The sequence below is a fragment of the Paramisgurnus dabryanus genome, chromosome 11 (assembly GCF_030506205.2).
Source record: "Paramisgurnus dabryanus chromosome 11, PD_genome_1.1, whole genome shotgun sequence".
Classification (NCBI taxonomy): domain Eukaryota; kingdom Metazoa; phylum Chordata; class Actinopteri; order Cypriniformes; family Cobitidae; genus Paramisgurnus; species Paramisgurnus dabryanus.
In genome coordinates, this window is record NC_133347.1 from 23,374,550 (window position 1) to 23,397,295 (window position 22,746).

At 35.7% G+C, this 22,746-nt stretch overlaps 1 protein-coding gene across 3 annotated transcripts in view; it reads left to right on the forward strand.

Moving 5' to 3' along the window:
* The window catches only part of magixb (MAGI family member, X-linked b), an 85,913-nt gene that overhangs the window by 24,999 nt on the left and 38,168 nt on the right, over positions 1-22,746 (forward strand). For 2 of the 3 annotated variants that reach the window (XM_065247474.2, XM_065247473.2), the window contains exons 4-5: positions 18,222-18,341; positions 21,746-21,919. In XM_065247474.2, coding sequence (XP_065103546.1) covers positions 18,222-18,341; positions 21,746-21,919 — 294 coding nt within the window. The remainder of the gene's footprint in view (positions 1-18,221; positions 18,342-21,745; positions 21,920-22,746) is intronic. The other variant, XM_073816253.1, reaches the window with a different exon arrangement.

A 22,746-nucleotide genomic window follows, 5' to 3' on the forward strand; every position in this document is an offset into this window, starting at 1 on the left:
AAGTTTCGGATCTGTCCGAATATGTACAGTAACTGATTCTGCGGGACCGTGACAGGTATTTTTGTAAATTAACTCTTGCGATTTTAACCAGGTTTTAGATATTTCCTAGACAACATATGAATTACTTTCAGGTGGATTTTGGTAATTTTGTCTAGGCTTACTGTCTTATGTAACCTATCACTGGGCTAACTATGATTAGCAATGTGGATTATTTTAAGAGACTATTCAAACGATGGCATACACATCTATCGCTGTATGTTTGTTTAACATTTAAGATAAACAATAGCGCGGTTGGCGACTTTTCACCTATAAAACAGAAACTTGCTGATTTGTACTAGATAAAACCAACACAACAGTACATATGCATAGATTATTTTACCTGATATGAAGTGTGCACTGCAAACACGAGTATTATTTATGATCGTCTCCGTCCAGTCTGTACGCCGTATTGCATTCTTCTTGATTTCTGTGAAGAAATGTCTGCCGTGATCCGGTAAAACTTATTTTTGAACCAAAAGTGCGGTTCCTTCTAATCTGGCAGCCAAAAAACAACAAGATGACATTGATTTACTACTACGAATGAATTATTATATCTTAAGAGTTTAAAATGACTTACCATTAGCTGCAAAGTCCTCCCTACAAATGTCTTTGAAAAACATTAGCTTCTGAGGAAAGAATGCAGCTTCATTAATACTAAATACAGTTAGGTAAAAGCCTTACAACCTCTAAACAGTCAATAAATGGTTAACTTTCACGCTACATTTAAAAAACAGATTTTCTGACACTACCTTTTTTCATTAACATATACATACACACCAATACATATATTTAACAAAACAATCGGGTGTACTAATTCGATATAACAGGCTGACAGTGCTATCTTTCAAACCTTTAACATTAGCTATAAGCTAAGCTAAGCTACACAGCAGCTTATCACTAATAGCGAGTTAGACACCGCGTTATTGACAACATTTCGCATTCGAAATATGATAGTCTACTGATAAACTTCAGAATGGTCAAACGATAATCAAATATAATTAATTTTAAGATATTTTAACGTACCTTGGGACTGAATCCGTCCGCCTTGAACGACTGGTAAAAATCAAAATACGTGCGTCGTGACGTCATCACACACACGTCAGATGCATTATTCAAATCTCAGAATTCACTTTTCTCTGAAATGCATTTACGAAAACTGTTTAAGTTTTGTACAGCTAAAAGCGGTATGCAATTGACTGAAAAACTACAAAAAAACAAACACTCATATTCCCCTTACGAAAATGAATGTTTTTTTTTTGTGGTAAAAGTTTAGTAACCATGTTTTTTTGGTGTATTGATTATTATTAGCAAAACCACGGTTATTTTGTGGTAAAACACAGTTAATTGGTTTATCCAATGCTTGACTATAGTGAAGTTAAAGTGTACCTTATGTTAATAGTATATTACAAATGTATACATCTACAATATAAAATGTAACTGAACATACTGCTCTCTCGTAATTTTAAGCCCACGTTATTTCTCCATAAAACAATATACATTTGTACACCCCATATACTTTCAAAATGTACTTAAAATATACTGTTTCTAAAGAATACTAAATAATGTATTTTAGAAATATACTGTCAGTGCATTATTATAATGATAACTTTAAGCATACCGATAAAGTATACCTAAAATACATTTTAAAATAAGTTTAAATTTAGTATACTTTAAAAATTGCACAAAACTTTAACTTTAAGTATATTTTTCTAAAGTATACTTTTAGAAAATATACTAAAGTATAATTATTTTGAAGTATATAGTTTATATAGTATATAGTATATAGTAGAAATATAATAGTTTAATTGTAAAAAATACGCGCAAATATGTTGTAAGCATACTTTAAATATGTTTAAAGAAAGTACATTCCTTTGTAAGTATATTTGTAATGTACTATTGCAAAGTTAAATATACTTGAAATACAATAAAGTATATTTGTTTTTCACCAGGGAAGTCAAAAACTCAAACTTTTAGCGCGCCGGCTATGAGTTCCTACTTATTTTTTGCCTCCAGCTAGAGCGGTGACGTCACAGTGACGTGGGTGATTAAGGGGTCTATAAAAACTCAAGAATGATGTGGTTTCACTAAGATGTGATAGAGAGAATGAACTGGAAAATCCTCCTCAAAACATTGTGCTTTCACACCTATTTTCTCTCAGCTGTTTGTTTGAATCATTTTTTCCACTTAACTCCATTTGTTCTGAGTCTTAAAACTCTAATTATATTTTGAGTCATTTCTTTCCCATTTAATCCTTCTGCAGAGATAAAACAGATTTGGATTAACCTTCATCAAAAGCGCTTTGTTAAGTAGATGAAGTTTTGTTCTGTTTAATGGTGAAATTATTACCATGCACTGAGACTTCACAAATTAATCTTTTTCTCTCTTTAATTTTACCACTTATTTTAAATGTTTAATTGTAATCTGTCTGGGGAGACAAGAGACACATGCACTGTCCCAAAAAAGAAAGAAAAAGATAGGCATTCTGTACGGAACAAAAACAACAAATTAATTGAACTATATGACTGAATTATCTTTAAATTTTGAGAAGTAACATTGTCCAACATTGACAGTAGTGTTAAAAGTTGAGCGAGATAGTAAATCTTTTCTCTTCCAGTGTTTGCTTTTAAAAGCTTTTTAAGTTTCAGAAGACCACCACACACTGATTTAAGTTTCCTGTTATATGTTTGTGAAGGTTTTTCTGTTGCTTTACTCACAGTTCACTGAAGGACATAATCTGGCTCCATGTATGTTTATGTTGTTGTGAGTTTGAAGGTTTACATGGACTTGAGTGGGGTAATCTCTGATTTATAGTGAAGTAGGTCATGTCGAGCTTGACGCTGCTTGCTTTGACGCGCACCATTCTGTTTGCAGAGAGACCCATAAACATAAACAAGACTGCAAGCGTGCCTTAAACTTAGCTTTGCCAAACACACTCAAAAAAATTGGAGATACAATGACATACAAAATTCCCACATAATGCTCTCACATAGACACCATCATAAATTCATTATTCAAATACTTTTACAGGAAAAAATTCATATAAAGCAACAGCTTATTTTAACAAATATTTGTTTCAATCACTGCCAGATTAAAAAAAAAAATTCCTCCATATAAAAAATTAGGTGCTTATATTTTAAGTATATTCACTGAGTTTGAATGTTAATCTCATTTCAGTTGACTGGAAAAATATCACTAATATATCATTACACAAAAATGTATAGTTTGTTGTAATGTATTGTTTATTGAACCCTTTATCACAAAATTATGTACCTATGTCATGTAAAAGAGTCTTTTTCGTGACGCTTACATGTTTTTCCGCCTTTTTGCGTGAACATGTCACGTATTTCTGTTTATGTGTCATTGTCACATATTTGTTACTCAACAGTTTTGTCCTATTTTCAAACCATTGTCGCTTCGGTTTATGGTTAGATTTGGTGTTTACGTTAGGATGTCACTTTTAATATTGGTTTATATCTTTTTTCATGATTTATTTTTTATATTTTATGATTTTTAACCATTGTCGCCTGGCATAAGGGTTAGAGTTGGGTTTGGGTAAGGATGTCATTTTATGTAAATCTAACACTAAACCAAAGCGACAATGGTAAGAAAATAGGAAAAAACAGTTTTGTTACAAATACGTGACAATGACACATAAACAGAAATACGTGACATGTTCACGCAAAAAGGAGGAAAAACGTGTCAGTGTCACGGAAAAGACTCACAAATTTACGTGACTATAGGTACTTATTTCGTGATACTGGGTTGGTTTATTACACCGATCAGCCATAACGCACGTGGGGAGCGAAGGATGGTCTGTGTGGTCCGATTAAACAGCAAGCTACTGTAGCTGAAATGGATAAAAAGTGAATGCTGGTTCTGATAGTGTAGTCCGTTCCTCGATGGGTCAGGGCTGTTTTGGTGGCTAAAGGGAGACTTACACAATATTAGGCAGGTGGTCATAATGTTATGGTTGGTCGGTGTATATTATTACATATAGTAAATATTTTTTATGGCCAGTATTTTTCTCAATTTTTTCATTGTTAACAGGTTATACATGTATCTAAATATATTTAAACCTTTGAAAGGCAATATTTGAGCAAACTGATAATTGGAGAAGATATATTTAGCCCTCTTTGATGTTGTATTTCTGTACACTGATGTAATCATTGCAGTAAGATGACTGAGCTGCGTAATTTGGAAGAATAAATTGACAAATTGTATAATAAAGCTGATTCTATTATGATAATGAAGTGAGTTTATAGATAGGTTAATCGCGTTACAGTCAAAGCTTTAAAGGGAATCATTTGCTCATACAAGAAACTGACTAATGTTGTAATAGTCACGCATTATCTACTTAAAGTCTTAATATAACAACAGTCTTTATTCTTTGTTTTCTCTAGTCAGGTAGGTCATTTTGTTCTTCATTTTATTGCATAAGTTTAATTAAAAGCACAGTTTGCCAGCAGTGAAGTACACAGATAGATTGAACGCTTCAATACTATTTTAGGACCTGATTTGCCAAAGGCTTAATGTTAATCAGTTAACCAGGCAAACATGTTCATAAAATTAATGCTAAACACAATTTGCACGGTATAATTGCCATCTTGCATGACTATTTTGAGTATTATTCTCAGTAGGATGTAATAATCTAAACTTGCTCTTGCTCTTCACTGTGGTTATGAATAGTCATAATAGCCATGACCTTGGATGATTTACCAGTTACAGGACAAATTTAACCAAAGCAATGAATGGTTATTAGTGTATAACTCGCCTTTAGTGTAGTTGTGTAGATGTCTCAGCGTGACCCTGAAGCAGCTGTATAGTAGTCTGGTTAACTTGAGTGGACAGATCTGTTGTGGCCACTGGCTGGGAGCTCTAGTTTCATCTGACAGACTTGAAAAACAGCAAAGTAAACACTGTGGATGCCTCCAGCTTGGTAGTCATCTGTACCTGTCTAATGCATGCAGCTATAACACTGAAAGTAATTGGTGTGACATGAATATATAAACCCTCATGCTTTGATTTAAAAAAAAAAACTAAAGAAAGAAATTTTATGCACAGCACCAGATTTAGCCAGTCCTTGACTCTGCTAAACCAATTGAAAAATGTTTAATCCTTACATCGGATTGAGATGTCATATTATAAAGAATTGATCTTTTGGGCACTATATTGTGTGAGTGGGCTCATAGATTGGCAACATTTTTATGCATCATACAGTAGTAATGCTCCATGTGGAGGCTGTCGCTATACCAAAATATAAGAAGCTTAATTATGTTGCCTTCAATAATATCTGCTTCTGGTCATTTTCCTGAGGCAGCATGTCTAGTATCCTTTATGAAGAAGGCAATCCCAGAATGCACTGTAATGAGCTCAGTAAATACATTTATCCATTATAGCAGACTGGTCAATCTAAATATTGATTATAAACATCATTTATTAAGGTTCAGTCTAATAAATCATTACATTTTTGCCTAAAGATAAGTGTTATAATGCTTATTGGAGTAAGGTGATATTAGTCCAGAAACATGCTTGTGCTCATGAGTGTCCTGTGCACTTCATGTAAAGAATACAGTTTGTGATTTTCTTCCAATAGTATAAGAATCTGTCTGTTTATGTTGAATGCTTTATTCTGATTGGCTGAAAAAGGTTCTATGGGTGTTGATTCATTTTTTGTAAACCGCACACCTAACCTTTTAAATGTCTTAAAAATAGGCACCAGAGCAATGTTTGTACTAGTAACTGTGGTGTAAGAGGAATAATTGACTCCGGTCCTTTGAATTATTTGAAAATAATGCACACCCAAGGTGTAAAGGCACATGTGCATTATTTTCAAATAATTCAAGGGCCTGTCGTCAATTATTCCTTACTTATCGCATATACTACTGCCTCATATAGCGGTAGGCAGAGAAATAATTACCACATTTAATGTGCAGATTTTATATTTGAATTTACATCAAATTTCAGTTACGTTTCTGAAAATATGTACACAATAGAGCAGAGGTCTTCAACCTATTTTGGGCCAAGGACAACCTAAATGAATAGAGAGGAAGCAGGGACCCCCAGTTCATGATTTAAATAGATTTTTCTGGGAACGTTTTGCTTCTAATTTTAAAGTTAAACATTGTTAGCCTATTAATTCATTTTTGTTTAATGCCAAATTTAATTTTTCATAAATAAAATATTTTGCATTCAAACAATATTTGGAGGACCTCGTAATACCACCACGGACCCCCACAGTTCCCTGGAGCCCTGTTGAAGACCCATGCAATAGAGGAATTGTCAGAGAGTAATTTGAGCGACTCTAGTTGTGGACATATTTGATATGTTTAAACCATAGATGCCAACTTGATCTCATAGCGAATTTTTATGAATTCATATGAATTTAATCATACAAAATATATGATTAATAGAAAAAAAAACGATCATGATACCCCACCCCAACCACTAAACCCAGCATCACAGGGGCAAAATCTAATTATGTACAAATATTCATACGATTGTAAGAATTTTGATTGATCCTGACCAAAAGGTCAGCCCTTCCTGGGAACACAGCATGGATGCCCGAGAGTGCAGTGTGTGTGCCCTGTAGGTGCCTGAGGCAGCAAGGACATCAAAAGAGAACTTTTTTGCAACACAACAAGTTTTCCTCCAGGACTCACGGCAGGGGACCAAGACCCCCAAAACACCCCTCTCGGGAACCAGAACTTTATCTCGAATACAGGAGACTCCCTGGAGAGTTACACTTGATTTTCAAACACCACATCTCCATACAACAACAGGATTCAATGTTAATCTGTGACAATAAACAAGTAAACTTAACCTAATGTTGGGAGACAACTCCTACCTTAGAGATGTTGACCAATCACCCACTGTATGTATATTAGGCAACACCCCTGAATTTTACAACAACCAATCAGTAGCAAACTCCAATATGCTTTGTCTCTCTGGATATTTAAGGGAATGATGTAAAATGGTTCAGTGGGTCTTTCTGTTCATGGAAGTTCACCCCCATGATGCTGTATCTTTGATACAGCATCATGTATTTTATTTTACTTTGAGAAATCTGTAACCAGATATTCATCACTTGCCAGGTATGCATTATTCTCATTTGATTATATTTGTTTTCTCGTATTTGAATTGGAATGTGAATTGGCTTCTGAATTATGTTTTACCTACCTGGTTAATAAATTGTTATATTTGATTTTATTCTGTGTTGCTCGGTAAATGTTGACACTGCAAGTAATATCGTTGTATCCGTAGTTACCGTAAGGACTGAAATCAGGCTAGGATCGGCCCAATCCCAGTTAGATAGTGAATAATACATCAGCTGAGGATTTGAGAGATACGACTAGCAATTGGCGTTAGTTTAAGTGTACTTAGAAGCGTGGAGGCTGTGTTTCCGTTTAGAGTAACATTTCTGATTACTCTAAATAGGGTCAGCCTCAACCTCTGTTTATTTCAATGTTATTATATTCGTTAATCTTGATTAGAAATAATAATTGTAATAATTAAGTGTCACCTCTAAGGGGACTAAATAAAGTATGTTTAAAGTTGAGCACGCAGAAAGCGGCCGCTTAAGCGTATAGTCCAACCTCTGGCAGCGACCAACACTGATTCGCTTACGACCGTTGACCAGTATATTAATTATGAGGCCCGTACTAGGATCATGTGCGACTGTGAGAACCGAATGAACGAGTGTAATACCAGAGCTTTATCAGAATAAATAAACAAACATCCATCTAAATTCTGTAAGCTTTAAAAGTAATAATCAATCAAATTTGTAATATAATATAAACTAAATCTTTGTCTTTGGAGTCAGATTAGAGATAAATATACCTAAATTACGTAACGCCAAAACGTCATCTGCAAAGCTCCGGAAAAGACCGAACGCGCTATCAATCCTTCCCATGCGGTTTGGACTTCGCCATTGGGCCAAACGGATGGATGGGGGATATAAAATTCACCCCCTTACAAAGTGGTGATTCCCGGGACGTGATATTCAACCAGTGGAAATCTTATCAAAATGTACAAAGTACGACTGATTCGATCCCTGGAGAATAAGAGTCTTTTCATGGAGCTAAAGGTTTGATCTTCTTCTATTTCTTCAGCTGATGTGGTAAGTCAATCTTTTCTTTGCCTTTTAAAAATGTTTGAGGGAATGTTTTAAACATCCCACATTTATGAAATAGGTTGTAAATATACCTAATGTTAGACTGGAAATCAAATCCGGTGGGGCTTTAAGAATGAAATGAAACCACATTATTAGGAAATGCTGTGTGATGTTAAATGAAGAATGAATTGCTTTGCTCTGTTAAGATCTTTTGTTTACGTGCCTACGGAAAACAAAAGATCGTCTCACATTGGAGTTAAATCATCCAAAATTTGTTCTGATTCTCAAACAAGGAATCTAAATTTAAATCACCAAATTCTACACAATTGTTTATGTTTGTGACAGTAAATGCACAACCTGGAAAGAGTGCCAAAATAACTTTTAACAATTGGAAAATGATGTTGGATGATTTAAACTACAATGCAATGAATGTGTTTGCATGTGAAGGGAGGACTTGGACAATTGAGACGTGAAAAGCACACAGATAGTAAGATTTTTAAATGCTGCAAACATCAGTGTACAATCTATATTTGATGAATTAAGGTAATATTGTAATCAAGCTGGAGAATGAAGGAAATGAAGGAAATGTATGAATGATTGAAGGCAGCGTTGTTGGATTTAAAAATCCCCAATGCATAGAGAAATGTAACTGAATGCTGGACATTAAGCAAGTAGGGAAATGATTTTAAATGAGTTGTTGTGAGTGAGCCTTCTAAAAGATCACTCTGGACTGAATGAGAATAGAATGGACTCAGTAAGTCATATTACAATTACAAACTTCTAATTCAATGTAGTATTCCTCCATTGATGAGATACAATTAAGCAAAACCTAAAATTGTTGCAGGAAAATATAATGTTTTTCTAGGCCAACACAAATGGTCTTATCTCTCACTGTGAGACACCCAACTGAGATGAAAGGGCTTACCCCCCACTCAGATAACGGGCCATTGTTCCCAAGAGAGAACATTGTTTTTAAGAGAGACAATTGTCTGTAACCATATTTTTCCTTCTGTAAATCAATCTAAGTGTTCTTTAAGAACTTGATAAACACCAGGACTGTTAAAAGTTCTTGGCTTAGTCTTTCCCTATGAGTCTGTGAAAATTGTTTAAAGACAGTTTTGTACAGCTTTATAGAGATGTGAAAGGCCACACAATTTTTAGTCTTGAAACTGTTGTAGGAATACATTAGCATGAACCAATGAAAATCTGTGCCTCACACCAGTCTGTCCAGGGCTGACACCTTTTCACATTCAAATATATTGATACAGGAACATCTTGCAAATTCAGACACACAAACATCAGTCTGGTAATCCTTAAGAGATCAGTAACGAATGTATTTTTAATTAATACTGTTTTTTATATAATATAATCTACATTGTGATCAAGTTGCAATATCCATTATATTGTCATGGCCAAACAGGCCTCAGATGGTAAAATGTGGTGTATTACATGTTCTATATGGAGTAACTTGCACAGGCCAAACTCACAGAATTGGTCCACCACCCAGTTTGTCAAGGAGCGGAGTACGCTGTCACGTGCTGCCATGTTTTTACACTAAAAATTAATGTGACACTCATGATAAGTGAACCAAATCTCCTTCACTGGAAATCTTTAACCCATTTTTTAATCCAATACAGAGGTCTATTTTAATCATTTGGTAACTAAACCTATGATAAATGCTGAACACATCAAGCAAAAGAGTCCTTTTGGGTCAGAGATCTGAAGCAGTCAAAGGTGTGATGAGCTGATGAATTGCCCACAGGTCTGACTGAACTGAGCAACTTAAAATGAAGCCATTTGAGCTTATGGAAAAGTTCTCCAGCAGAAATGGAGTTTGAATGCTCACAGCAGACAGCAAGGGTTTAAATGCTATCACAGCTTGAAGTAATATGCTGTCGGACTACACTGCAATAGCAGTAGTTAATAAAAAAAAAAAAAAAAAAAAAAAAAAAACTCTGACCAAAGGATTTAAAACTAATTTAATCTCTGAAAATAAATTTGCAAAGTAATATGACAATGGTACATCTATTCCCTAATGACTGATCACCAGGAGAAATTGTACCACATGTCTTAATGCAAATTGCATAAAGGGTTAAAAACTAAATTGCTTCTCTGTTTGTCCTTTATCAGGTTGAAAGCTGTAAATCCTGGCCAGAGATGTCTGGCCACATCAAGGACAACAAACTTTGCAGAAACACAACCTAAAAGTCTGGGATCTGGGTGTGAAGAAAATTCAAAGGCCATTTTACACCTCACTACACTATACCATCATGAATAGCGATGGCCTCGAAATTTGCAACACTAATTGTTAGAGATAAAATCCACCCATCTCCCAGTCACACAGTCACACACATACATACATGCATACGTATATACACACACACACATTTTCCAACGCAATCTTGCAACATATCTGGTATAGACGTAAAGACTATCCAGACCTAAACACCATGCAACACACCACACAACACATACTTACTATTAAAATCTCAAATACCTAAACAATAATCTTACTGTTGTTGGGATACTTGTAAATCAGGGCCCATGATTTTCAACCTATCACTAACAACAGCACAAACATTGTCAAAATGATTGAACTTGAAGTGCGGGCATTTCTACTGATCAATCAAACAATTTACTCCACTCCTAAATATTTAAACGTGACTTAGTCAACAGATCACATACACCTATACACATATTTACATATCTCTACACCTGCCCATACACATAAACACATAGAAGTCCGAGATTCTGAATCTTTAAATTTATGGAATACACATACTCATACACATGCCTATACACGCATACATATACATCTACACAAAGGCACATACCTGTACACATACACATAGAAATCTAACAGATTCTGAATCTTCACTTGTACTTATGAACTCAACATGTTCTGAACATATTCTAAGTTTATCTTAGGCCTACAAGTTGTTTATGTGAGAAAATTAAGAGTATTTTTGAAAAATTAATTATAGATGTGTGCAGGTTATGATTACAACTCTATGTGTCTACTATTATTATTATTATTATTATTATATATGGACTACAATGTCCATACCTAAATCTATTATAGCAGTATAATACTATCACTGTTATTGATACACCCTATAGTATGCATAACCAAATTTTACATTTTCAGTTTTTTATTTTCACTTGACCCAATACCTGAATGTTATTTTAACACCTTTTGGTTTTTAATTTTTTATTTTCACATGACCCAATATATGCATACCTGAAGATTATTTTAACATTTTCTAGGTTTTATTTTATACAATCTATAATATGCATACCTGAAGATCATTTTAATAATTTCTGTTTTTATTTTCATATAATCTATAATATGCATACTTGAAGGTTATTTTAACATTTTCTAGGTTTTATTTTATACAATCTATAATGTGCATACCTGAAGATCATTTTAACAATCTCTGTTTTTATTTTCATATAATCTATAATATGCATACTTGAAGGTTATTTTAACATTTTCTGGGTTTTATTTTTATACAATCTATAATATGCATACCTGAAGATCATTTTAACAATCTCTGTTTTTATTTTCATATAATCTATAATATGCATACTTGAAGGTTATTTTAACATTTTCTGGGTTTTATTTTTATACAATCTATAATATGCCTACCTGAAGATCATTTTAACAATCTCTGTTTTTATTTTCATATAATCTATAATATGCATACTTGAAGGTTATTTTAGAATATTCTGGGTTTTATTTTTATAATATGCATACCTTAATGTTATGTTTTTATTGTTTTAACCTGATCTTTTGCATCCTCTCCTTGAATATCCAGAGACCAAGTACCTTTTTAATTCAGCTAAACTCCAAATACAACAGTGGGAAAGAATGATGGTAATTTTACAGATCAGATATATTTGACCCTATCGTACCACTTGCTCCTTTTACACATACACCTGGTGGGACTGGGTGTTCCGAGGGTGTGCCATTGGCAGTGCCCTGATCTTCACCTTCACCATGTTCCAGTGCTGCACATCAGGCACCTTATCTACACAGGAATCCACACACGCTGCCCTTGCCCTCAGCCCACTGCAGATACCTGTGCCCTCAGCCCACTGCAGATACCTGTGCCCTCAGCCCACTGCAGATACCTGTGCCCTCAGCCCACTGCAGATACCTGTGCCCTCAGCCCACTGCAGATACCTGTGCCCTCAGCCCACTGCAGATACCTGTGCCCTCAGCCCACTGCAGATACCTGTGCCCTCACCCCACTGCAGATATCTGTGTTCCAAAGACTCTAAAAAAAAAAAAAAAATTCTTTGCTTTGTCTGACCCCGCAGGTACCCTATTACAATTCACCTGCGGGGCCAAGCGGGGAAATACTGTAAGAATTTTGATTGATCCTGACCAAAAGGTCAGCCCTTCCTGGGAACACAGCATGGATGCCCGAGAGTGCAGTGTGTGTGCCCTGTAGGTGCCTGAGGCAGCAAGGACATCAAAAGAGAACTTTTTTGCAACACAACAAGTTTTCCTCCAGGACTCACGGCAGGGGACCAAGACCCCCAAAACACCCCTCTCGGGAACCAGAACTTTATCTCGAATACAGGAGACTCCCTGGAGAGTTACACTTGATTTTCAAACACCACATCTCCATACAACAACAGGATTCAATGTTAATCTGTGACAATAAACAAGTAAACTTAACCTAATGTTGGGAGACAACTCCTACCTTAGAGATGTTGACCAATCACCCACTGTATGTATATTAGGCAACACCCCTGAATTTTACAACAACCAATCAGTAGCAAACTCCAATATGCTTTGTCTCTCTGGATATTTAAGGGAATGATGTAAAATGGTTCAGTGGGTCTTTCTGTTCATGGAAGTTCACCCCCATGATGCTGTATCTTTGATACAGCATCATGTATTTTATTTTACTTTGAGAAATCTGTAACCAGATATTCATCACTTGCCAGGTATGCATTATTCTCATTTGATTATATTTGTTTTCTCGTATTTGAATTGGAATGTGAATTGGCTTCTGAATTATGTTTTACCTACCTGGTTAATAAATTGTTATATTTGATTTTATTCTGTGTTGCTCGGTAAATGTTGACACTGCAAGTAATATCGTTGTATCCGTAGTTACCGTAAGGACTGAAATCAGGCTAGGATCGGCCCAATCCCAGTTAGATAGTGAATAATACATCAGCTGAGGATTTGAGAGATACGACTAGCAATTGGCGTTAGTTTAAGTGTACTTAGAAGCGTGGAGGCTGTGTTTCCGTTTAGAGTAACATTTCTGATTACTCTAAATAGGGTCAGCCTCAACCTCTGTTTATTTCAATGTTATTATATTCGTTAATCTTGATTAGAAATAATAATTGTAATAATTAAGTGTCACCTCTAAGGGGACTAAATAAAGTATGTTTAAAGTTGAGCACGCAGAAAGCGGCCGCTTAAGCGTATAGTCCAACCTCTGGCAGCGACCAACACTGATTCGCTTACGACCGTTGACCAGTATATTAATTATGAGGCCCGTACTAGGATCATGTGCGACTGTGAGAACCGAATGAACGAGTGTAATACCAGAGCTTTATCAGAATAAATAAACAAACATCCATCTAAATTCTGTAAGCTTTAAAAGTAATAATCAATCAAATTTGTAATATAATATAAACTAAATCTTTGTCTTTGGAGTCAGATTAGAGATAAATATACCTAAATTACGTAACGCCAAAACGTCATCTGCAAAGCTCCGGAAAAGACCGAACGCGCTATCAATCCTTCCCATGCGGTTTGGACTTCGCCATTGGGCCAAACGGATGGATGGGGGATATAAAATTCACCCCCTTACAGATTTAAGCTCGGAGTATAGTCTGTTTTTTTTGTATGTAGGCGAACGTATGCACACAGACAAACACATAGTCTGGCAAAGTATAGTTTATTTGACATGTATGTGTACACAGATGTTTGAAGCATGTGCATTGCGACAAAATGCAATGCATCTCCTGGGCTACATCCTAAGTTTTCCTGTAGCAGTGCACATACAGTACGCGCGCACTCTTCTAATGATGAAAATTGCATCATGAGCACTATACTTTGACCCTCGCATACACATTAAAATGGAATATATACTTTGGCCTTTAGCCATCTCATTAAAAACAATTATGATGCCCACCCTTAAACACTAAATCAAATCACATACAAATGTGGTCTTACGAATTCATACAAATTAGCCATCTCATAAACTAAGTACTGTATAAATCTCCATTGCATGTGAGATGCACAAAATCCCAGTTAAATTTTTTATTTGCATAAAGCAAGTTTGGAGGCTATTACATGGTTAAATATTGACTTCCTCTACATTTTGAACAGGAACTCTGTGCCCCTGAAGTTGACTCTATTGAATCTCCTGACAGTCCCCCGAGTCCTCCATAGCCCTCACTATAAATATAAAGACTTGCCTATACTTGATTAGATACTTGTGTAGAGCTGTGTTATTCCTTATTTAACTCTTTCCCTGACAGCGTTTTAAAAAAAGTTGCCAGCTAGCGCCATCATTTTTTATGATTTTTACAAAAGTTTAACACCTTCCAGAAAATGTTCTTCTTTAAATATATAAACATTCAATATATCAAATGAAAGAATCACTGCTTTCAAACGAAAAAAAAATTTCATCCTACCTTCATTTGTTCTCTTTTCATCACCTCTCAAATATGGGTAGGTTTCTTTAAAAATACCATATTTTGAGCAAAAAGCTGAGATAATTGCATTTTTGTGAAGGACTTTTGATATAGAGCAGATTCAGAGCGATGCCATTAAACCACAGCCATTGAATGATAAACATTGACTAGACATACAGAGACAGTGAGTACAGTTAGATCACATGGCCCATTGCCACAGAGCAGAGCAGGACATAAAGGATTAAACCGCTTAAAAGAATTAAGAAACGGTTGGATGTTTATCAATTATTCATACAGTAGAATAAAATTAAATGGCCTTTATAATGGGTAAGTACTTTACAAAGGGCTTTTTAAGAGAATAGATTGCTTTGCTTGGTTTTGTTCAGTTTTGTACAACATATAACAAACTTAAAAACAGCTCATTTCATTGTATTTTTAATACATATTAAAAACCTTTTATGTATCATTGCTGCTAAACTTGCATGACAGATTAATTCATGTTACATCATACATTCTAAAAAGTGCTGGGTTATTTTCAACCCAGCGCTAGGGCAAAAAGGGATGAGCCTAGCTGTTGGGTTTTAACCCAGAAAATGTTTAGATTTTATCCAAAAATGGGGTTAAAACTTAAAACAACCCAGAATTTTGGTTATATAAGTTAAATGACCGTTAAAGGGTTAAATAAGTTAAAGGCTTCTTCCCTTTTGACCCAACGCTGGGGTGAAAATAAATATATATTTACTCATTTTTGCATCATGTGTTTCCCTCAAGATTTTGTCATTATTTTGCTTTTGTTTGCTTGAGCCTAATTTATGGGCGTCTGGAAACAAGCATCAGTGCGCGCTGTTGAATACCCCTGTGTCCATCTTAAACAGAGACTTCAGCTATGAGTATGTATATGATATGTGAGCCAATATAGGATTATCATTGGTCTTGTTGTGTAGCTTTATGCGTCTCTTTCTGTCATGAGAAGGACCTTGGGTATGCCGAGGTCACCGTGAGGTTATTTATAGAGGGTCACCATTATGACTCAGGGGGTCAAAAACACTCGACAAACAATTAATGGGCTCATCATTAATTCATGGTTTGAGAGTATCATAATGTATTCCTGATGTCTCAGATGTGTGGCTCAATCACTTAGAGATAATTATTCACACTGAGCTTGTCTAGTGTCTGTTAAGAGATATCCCTGCAGTCCCACAGAGCTTACCAATGGAAATCTTCAGTTTCAAGAGTTTTTAATGTGTTTTGGTAGTTCACAAAACATGCCAGACAGCTACTAAAGCTCCCTGCAGTGTTATACTTCATCTTAAACTTAACTTTTTATATCATTGGTACTATATTTTATATTATTATACATGCAAACCTACATGCAAAAGGCTTTATGAAGTATTTCCTTTAAACAATGTTGTAAAACTGTAAACCTGCAGAATTACATTATTAAAATGCTGAAGTATATTTGAGATAGACTGTGAAATCTTATTATGAGATTTGGAACATCAAAGTTTGATTTCACTCATTGAATTTACATTGATTTTAATCTTTGATATGATCTTACTCAGTCAATATTAAAGATATCACGGTTATATTTACACAGAATCTTCTTTACATTATGTCAAATGATTTAATGTTGAAATCAATCACAAAATCACAGTAAATCACAAAGTAAATCACAAAAAATGACTTAGGCTTGGTTCTACAGGCAGGGTCACATATATCACACAATATTTGTAATATTTGCATACTGATTGGTCTTTTCTTTATTATATCCATTAACTACATATCTGTCCATCAGTATGTGTCCACTGGCGTGGAAAAAACCCGCTCAATACCGTCCAAACCGCCAATACTCTCCTGCTTTGGGATGTGCCTATAAAATGTACAGCCGTGCGGTTGTCCGCAGTGTGATCTATGATGGCTTTCAATACACGGTCAATGAAGTCATCATATACATAACATAACAGTTAGAAAACACTTCATTTCCAAATAACACATACAGTGTTAGCCTACACTTTTGGTTCCCTAGTCTCAGCCTATCTACAATGAACGTTTGCGGTAACACTTTAGGATGTATTTGTTCATATTAAATGCATTAGCTAACATGAATTAACAATGAGCAATATTTTATTCAGCACTTTTCACCTTTGTTAATGTAAAGTGAATGCCAATACAATTATTCATGTTTGTTCATTGTGCATTAACTTTCAATTTTAAAAATGTATTAATAAATGCTGGAATTAACATGAACTGAGATTAATAAAAGCTGAAGAAGTATTACATTGTCATTGTTAGTTAGCTAACGCATTAACTAATGTTAAAAAATTCCACTTTATTGTAAAGTGTAACCAGGTTTGCAAACTCAATTTAAAATCTAAATTTAACACTGTAATAATTTAAATTTAGCTGTGTATGCAGAAGGGGCCGGATTTTGGGTGAATCCATATGTCATTATGTCATTACAGTATAATTGTCCTTTTTTTTAAGTTTCTTTCCAGAGATTTCTAATATAATATTTCTGCATGCACCATGCTATTGATTATTTAATTAAGATGCAGTAGTGCATGCATGCAATTTATGTAATTATGCATATGCATAATACATGACACACAGATACAGACCTCTCCTATTAAACAGCGTTTTTTGTATTCACAGCAAATTGTGTGCGTTAAGAGTTGCTTAATTGTGTATGCACACATGTGCACACGTACACATGCACACCCTTGAGGCCACCCTTAAATTAGACAGATGATGCTTCTTTCTCTCGTTTGTGTCCCCTTCTTTATCTGTGATTGACGCATGGTGGGCGTGGCAGAAAGTAACTCGGTCTAATCATGCCAATAACCCCCTGGCTGTGTAAAGCTACTGGTGGATATACCAATACTCACACACACACACACAAACAGAAACACACACACACACATACACACTATAGTGCATCTCAGAGGGAAGTGTTGAGACTAATGCTCATGTTGTGATGTATTGGGTGCTTTTACTTATCAGACTCTTAATTAGAGAAATTGAAGTGGAAAGCAGGATTTGTGCATGTTTGTGTATACCACACGGAGTGAAAGAGTGATGAAGAATTTGTGATTGATGATGTGTCAGTGTTAAACCGTTCAGAGACCACAGAGAGAGATAGATAGAGAGAAAGAGAGCGAGAGAGAAAGAGAGAGAGAGCTGTGTCAAATATTCAAGACTGGATCCCTCTAATTGGTCTGGGCTGTTCATAGCCCTGTTTCTTGTCAGTCAAGGATGGATGGAGAGGGAATTAGATGCCATCTTAATCTGTGACTGCACATACACTGAGCTAAAGGCCTTTAGGTCAGTGATGTGTCAATAATTCTGCATGTGATTTAGATTTGCTGTATTCATCACAATCCTCTCTGTCTGCTGTCGCCCCCAGGTACGACTAGACAGCGGCGGGACGGGGAGATCAAAGGAGTCGACTATAACTTTGTCTCAGTTGAAGAGTTCTTCTCACTTGAGGAGTCTGGGGCGCTACTAGAGAGCGGCAAGTTTAAAGGTCAGCGCACATATATCATAATATGTACCAAAAAAAATCAATAAAGGGTGTAAAGGATTATTGTGGTAAAGCACAATTTTTACTGTACTTATTGTTTTATTATTGACATAATTGTACTGTATAAGTATTAGCTGGGACATCTTGCTTTAAGGCCAAAATGGTTTGGTTTCATGCAGTTATGTCTATTTTATGTTGGTATTAAAGGATTACTACACTTTCATAAAAATATCCTGATAATTTACTCACCCCCATGTCATCCAAGATGTTTATGTCTTTCATTCTTCAGTCAAAAAGAAATTAAGTTCCCGGCAAGCAGAGGACTTGACTACAGCTTTTTTAGTGTAGTGGAAGCATTTTGGCAGCATTTATTGCAAATACGTTTATCTTCAACAGTGTATGCGGTAGGGCCAGGATTTTGGGTGCACAAGCAAGGTGTGTGGACAGACTCCGCTCCACCTCTGTAACCGCCTACCAGGGTTCCCACGGGTCCTTGAAATCCTTGAAAGTTTGTGAATCTGGGCGAAAAAATTCAAGGCTGGGAAGTTTTTTAAAATATACATAAATAAATACAGGTCATTGAAAGTGCTTGAATCTGTTTTGTGAAAGAAGTTTTCTGGAAAAAAAATCCATATTATTCCCTGTGTAGTGTAGGATAATATAATACAAATTCTAGACTTTTTAAGCACACGTGCTAAACTGTTCGCTTTAAATGCTTATATCTTCTGTATGCAATGTTGATTTATACCAAAATGCTTTTTTGCATAGTTGTGTTTGACACATGAAAACGTCTCGGGTTACGTATGTAACTGTTGTTCCTTGAGAAGGGAACGAGACGCTGCGTCTCCCTTGCCATACATCCTGCATCCCTGTAACACCATCTTTGGCAATATTTCAGATAGTTATATACTTCCTGGCTCCCGCGTCACCCTGTCTTTGTCGTTAAGCCTCACCATTGGTTGAATTTGATATACTGTACACATTCAGACGCATTTAACCCTGGAGGCGCCCCCAAAGTGTCACCGCAGAAAGGGAACCGTAACAGTGTGTTTTAAAAGGTAACACGATGTAACCTTGCCCTCAATGAAATTTGTCCCCACATTAAAGGAGTAGTCCACTTTAAAGATGGGGCCCATTGACTTACCATAGTATTTTTTATTCCTTCTATGAAAATTCAATGGACCCCATCTTTAAAGTGGACTACTCCTTTAAGTCCTTGAATTTGAGGGTATTGGACCTGTAAAGTCCTTGAAAGGTCCTTGAATTTGAAGTTAACTAAGGTGTGGGAACCCTGGCCTACATTTTGCTGCTTTCCGCACGTCTCCTTTTGAAAATCAACTAGACGCTTGCGACTACCATGTAAAACATCCAGCACGACCTTATGTAATCACATTGAAAGGTCACGTGTTACATACAGGTACACGCACTTGCGGATTATTTTAAACAATAAACTGACACAAAGACATTAATTATTCTCACTTCACATACACAACATCAGAACGGTCCTCTTTCTCCACACTTGCAAACACTGGAGCAGTAGTTTCGCATACGTCATGCTTGACCTTTCGACGTGATTACGTAATACGTAAGGTCACGCTGGCCCATCACAAGGCTAGTGCAGGATGAGAAGTTGTGGTTAAGAAGTACTTTTTTTGGTGAAAATGATAATTATTTCACTAGATAAGACCCTTATGCCTTGGTGGGGATCATTTAAGGCCCTTTCTTTTCGATTGAAAAAAAACATAAACATCTACTATAGGATGACATGGGGGACACTTTTTCTATGAAAGTGGAATAATCCTTTAACTAGGTGTTAATACAATACTGCACAACATTTGCAGTTGACAATAATCAGTGCACAGCTTCTTTTCATTTGGGTGTGCGTATTAACACATACATTTATGCATTTACTGTTCATTTAATTGTATTGTAAAGATATTCATACCTCATAAATAACATGAAAATGCAATGTAAATGAACTTTTTTGTGATGTCATGGGAACTCCATGAAACTCAGCCAGGTGGTGCTGAGAAAAACACGTTACTTGTGCTTTCCATAAACAGTAAGTTAATGCAAAATACAAAGTAATACAGGTCCACCAGATAGACCTGCACCAAACCAAACAACCGAGTCCCGTGCAGATCTATGCTGGTGTAAGCAAATCTTCAACAGGGTCAGAATGTAATGAATATTATATTTACAGTACATGTCTTTACATGTTTTACTAAAGATATAAGATCATCTTCAATCATAAAGGTGATATACCCTCTAAATAGCCATATCAGGCATAGCATTTATGTATAAACTATTTATAAAATTATATAATTGTGTTAAACAGCACATTTGGTTTTTTACCATGATGACTTTATTCTCTGTGACACATGTGCTTTTAGCATGTGAATTATGAGTCTCAGGGGTCGGATCAGCTACCTCGCCTGATTAAAGAAATAAAATGAATTAGCATAAAAAATGCTGCTGCTTTTACAGAACGCAATAAACGTCATTCTCACCTTGGCGATTCGGCCGTATGATTTACTTACCGCCGCAAGTCACTCGATCAATAACAGACGGAGATTAGGACGGCTTTAAAAAGCTGTTGGAGGTCTCTAGATATAGGTCTATGTAGGATCGCTGTAGTCGTATGTACAGTGATTCATCCTTGGTGGATTTTCACGCTTCTAGAGAATATACAATGACAGTGAAATGGATTATCATGCATTATTATGGTGACCTTGGTAATGATAACCACCTTTTTTGTGGTCCTGTTGGCTATTTTTGGTGAAATAAAGCTCTTGATTCACCCTTAAGATACACAAAACCGCATTTGACTCTGTGTTGTATATAATGTTTTTTTACACATAATACACAAACATGTAATGACACTATCAGCCGGGTATTTAGAAATATCATATTTTTAAACATTTTTGCTATCCATTAAAAAGTTTTGAATGTTTTATCTATTGGACAAACAAAATGTTCTCTCTAAGCGTTACGAATACAGATTATAAATGCATACAGTTATGTAAGAAGTGTTTAAGATATAACTTGTATGCAGAAAATGACCTGCATGTATTTGTGGATTATATTGTCTGCTCACTTTAGAGCTATTGCGCATCCATTACTCATCTGCAGTACACAAATAATTTAAAATGTATTTACAGACCAATTTTTGAACCCGCAGGCTCATACATTTTAGAATCATGCCTGTAAATCACAGCATCTCATATTGTTCACTTTCTGATAAAGCACTGAGCCCTTGTGATGACACTTCAGTCATGTTGTATCTATTTGCCGGGAGGTGCTGCAGAAGCCCTGCCTTGGAGGACCATACTAACAACAACTACTACAAAACCTAGACTATCCCAGGAAACTAACTGACCAGCCTTATTTCATTTTCACCGGATTAGGGAACTACTATGGAACACCTCGTCCGGTCCACATCAGTCCTGACAGTCCACCCATTACATACACGGAGCACAGGAATCTGCTGAGGAAATTTAGAACGCGTAGCAAATCCCTAAGTAACCTGGAGAAAACTGGAGAGGAGGGCGACAACAGTGAGGAAGACTCGGGGCTGTCAGGTGAGAAGAGCGGCGTTCAGATCTGGTTTGTGGTTGACAACAGTTTGTCACGTTTTACATGTTTTATGTCAAATTTAAGGTACAGAAAATGATTTTTCTTTTTTATTTAGTTTTCATTTATTGTATTGGGATACAATATCTTGATCAGTACTCTTTTGTGTACTATTCATTCATAGTAGATCACCCTCTTGAGTATACTTGCATAGAAAAATGAGATCGGTGACGAGAACTATTCATTGCTCAATGCTCACCATCATTATTGATATAGCAAAAAATGATATATTCTTCAATATTCAAAATGTTTTAAAAATTGAAGTGAATATAAAGGACTGTATTTCTTCTTTATAACAAGAGCATGCATACAGTAGGTACCACAATTTCCCAAATGTGACTTCATTTGTTCTTTCACATCAAAGATATTTCCCTTATCTTTCCCTTGTGTTTTGTGCTCCAGGTGACACATTAGCAGAATATTTGTTTCCTGGCAAATATAACCCAGACAGCTCTTCATCACGTCTATATTTTATCATCTCCTTTCTCCAAGATATTCTCTTTTTTCTTGAGCAGACTACAAAATTGTGGGTTTCTTGAATTTTACATTTGCTGCCCTGTGTCATTATTCCACTTTCCTCTTACATTCGGCTCTGAATAAGATGTGTGGGCGCAAATATAATATAACAGATGTTTCACATATTACACAGCAGTTTCCTGCTATCAATACCCATAGATTTTTGACATTGAAACATTTTTCTTTTTCAAAAACATGAATACGATAAACTTGTGCACAACCTGTACTCCATTCACTTTGAAGTTAGCTCTAAATATCC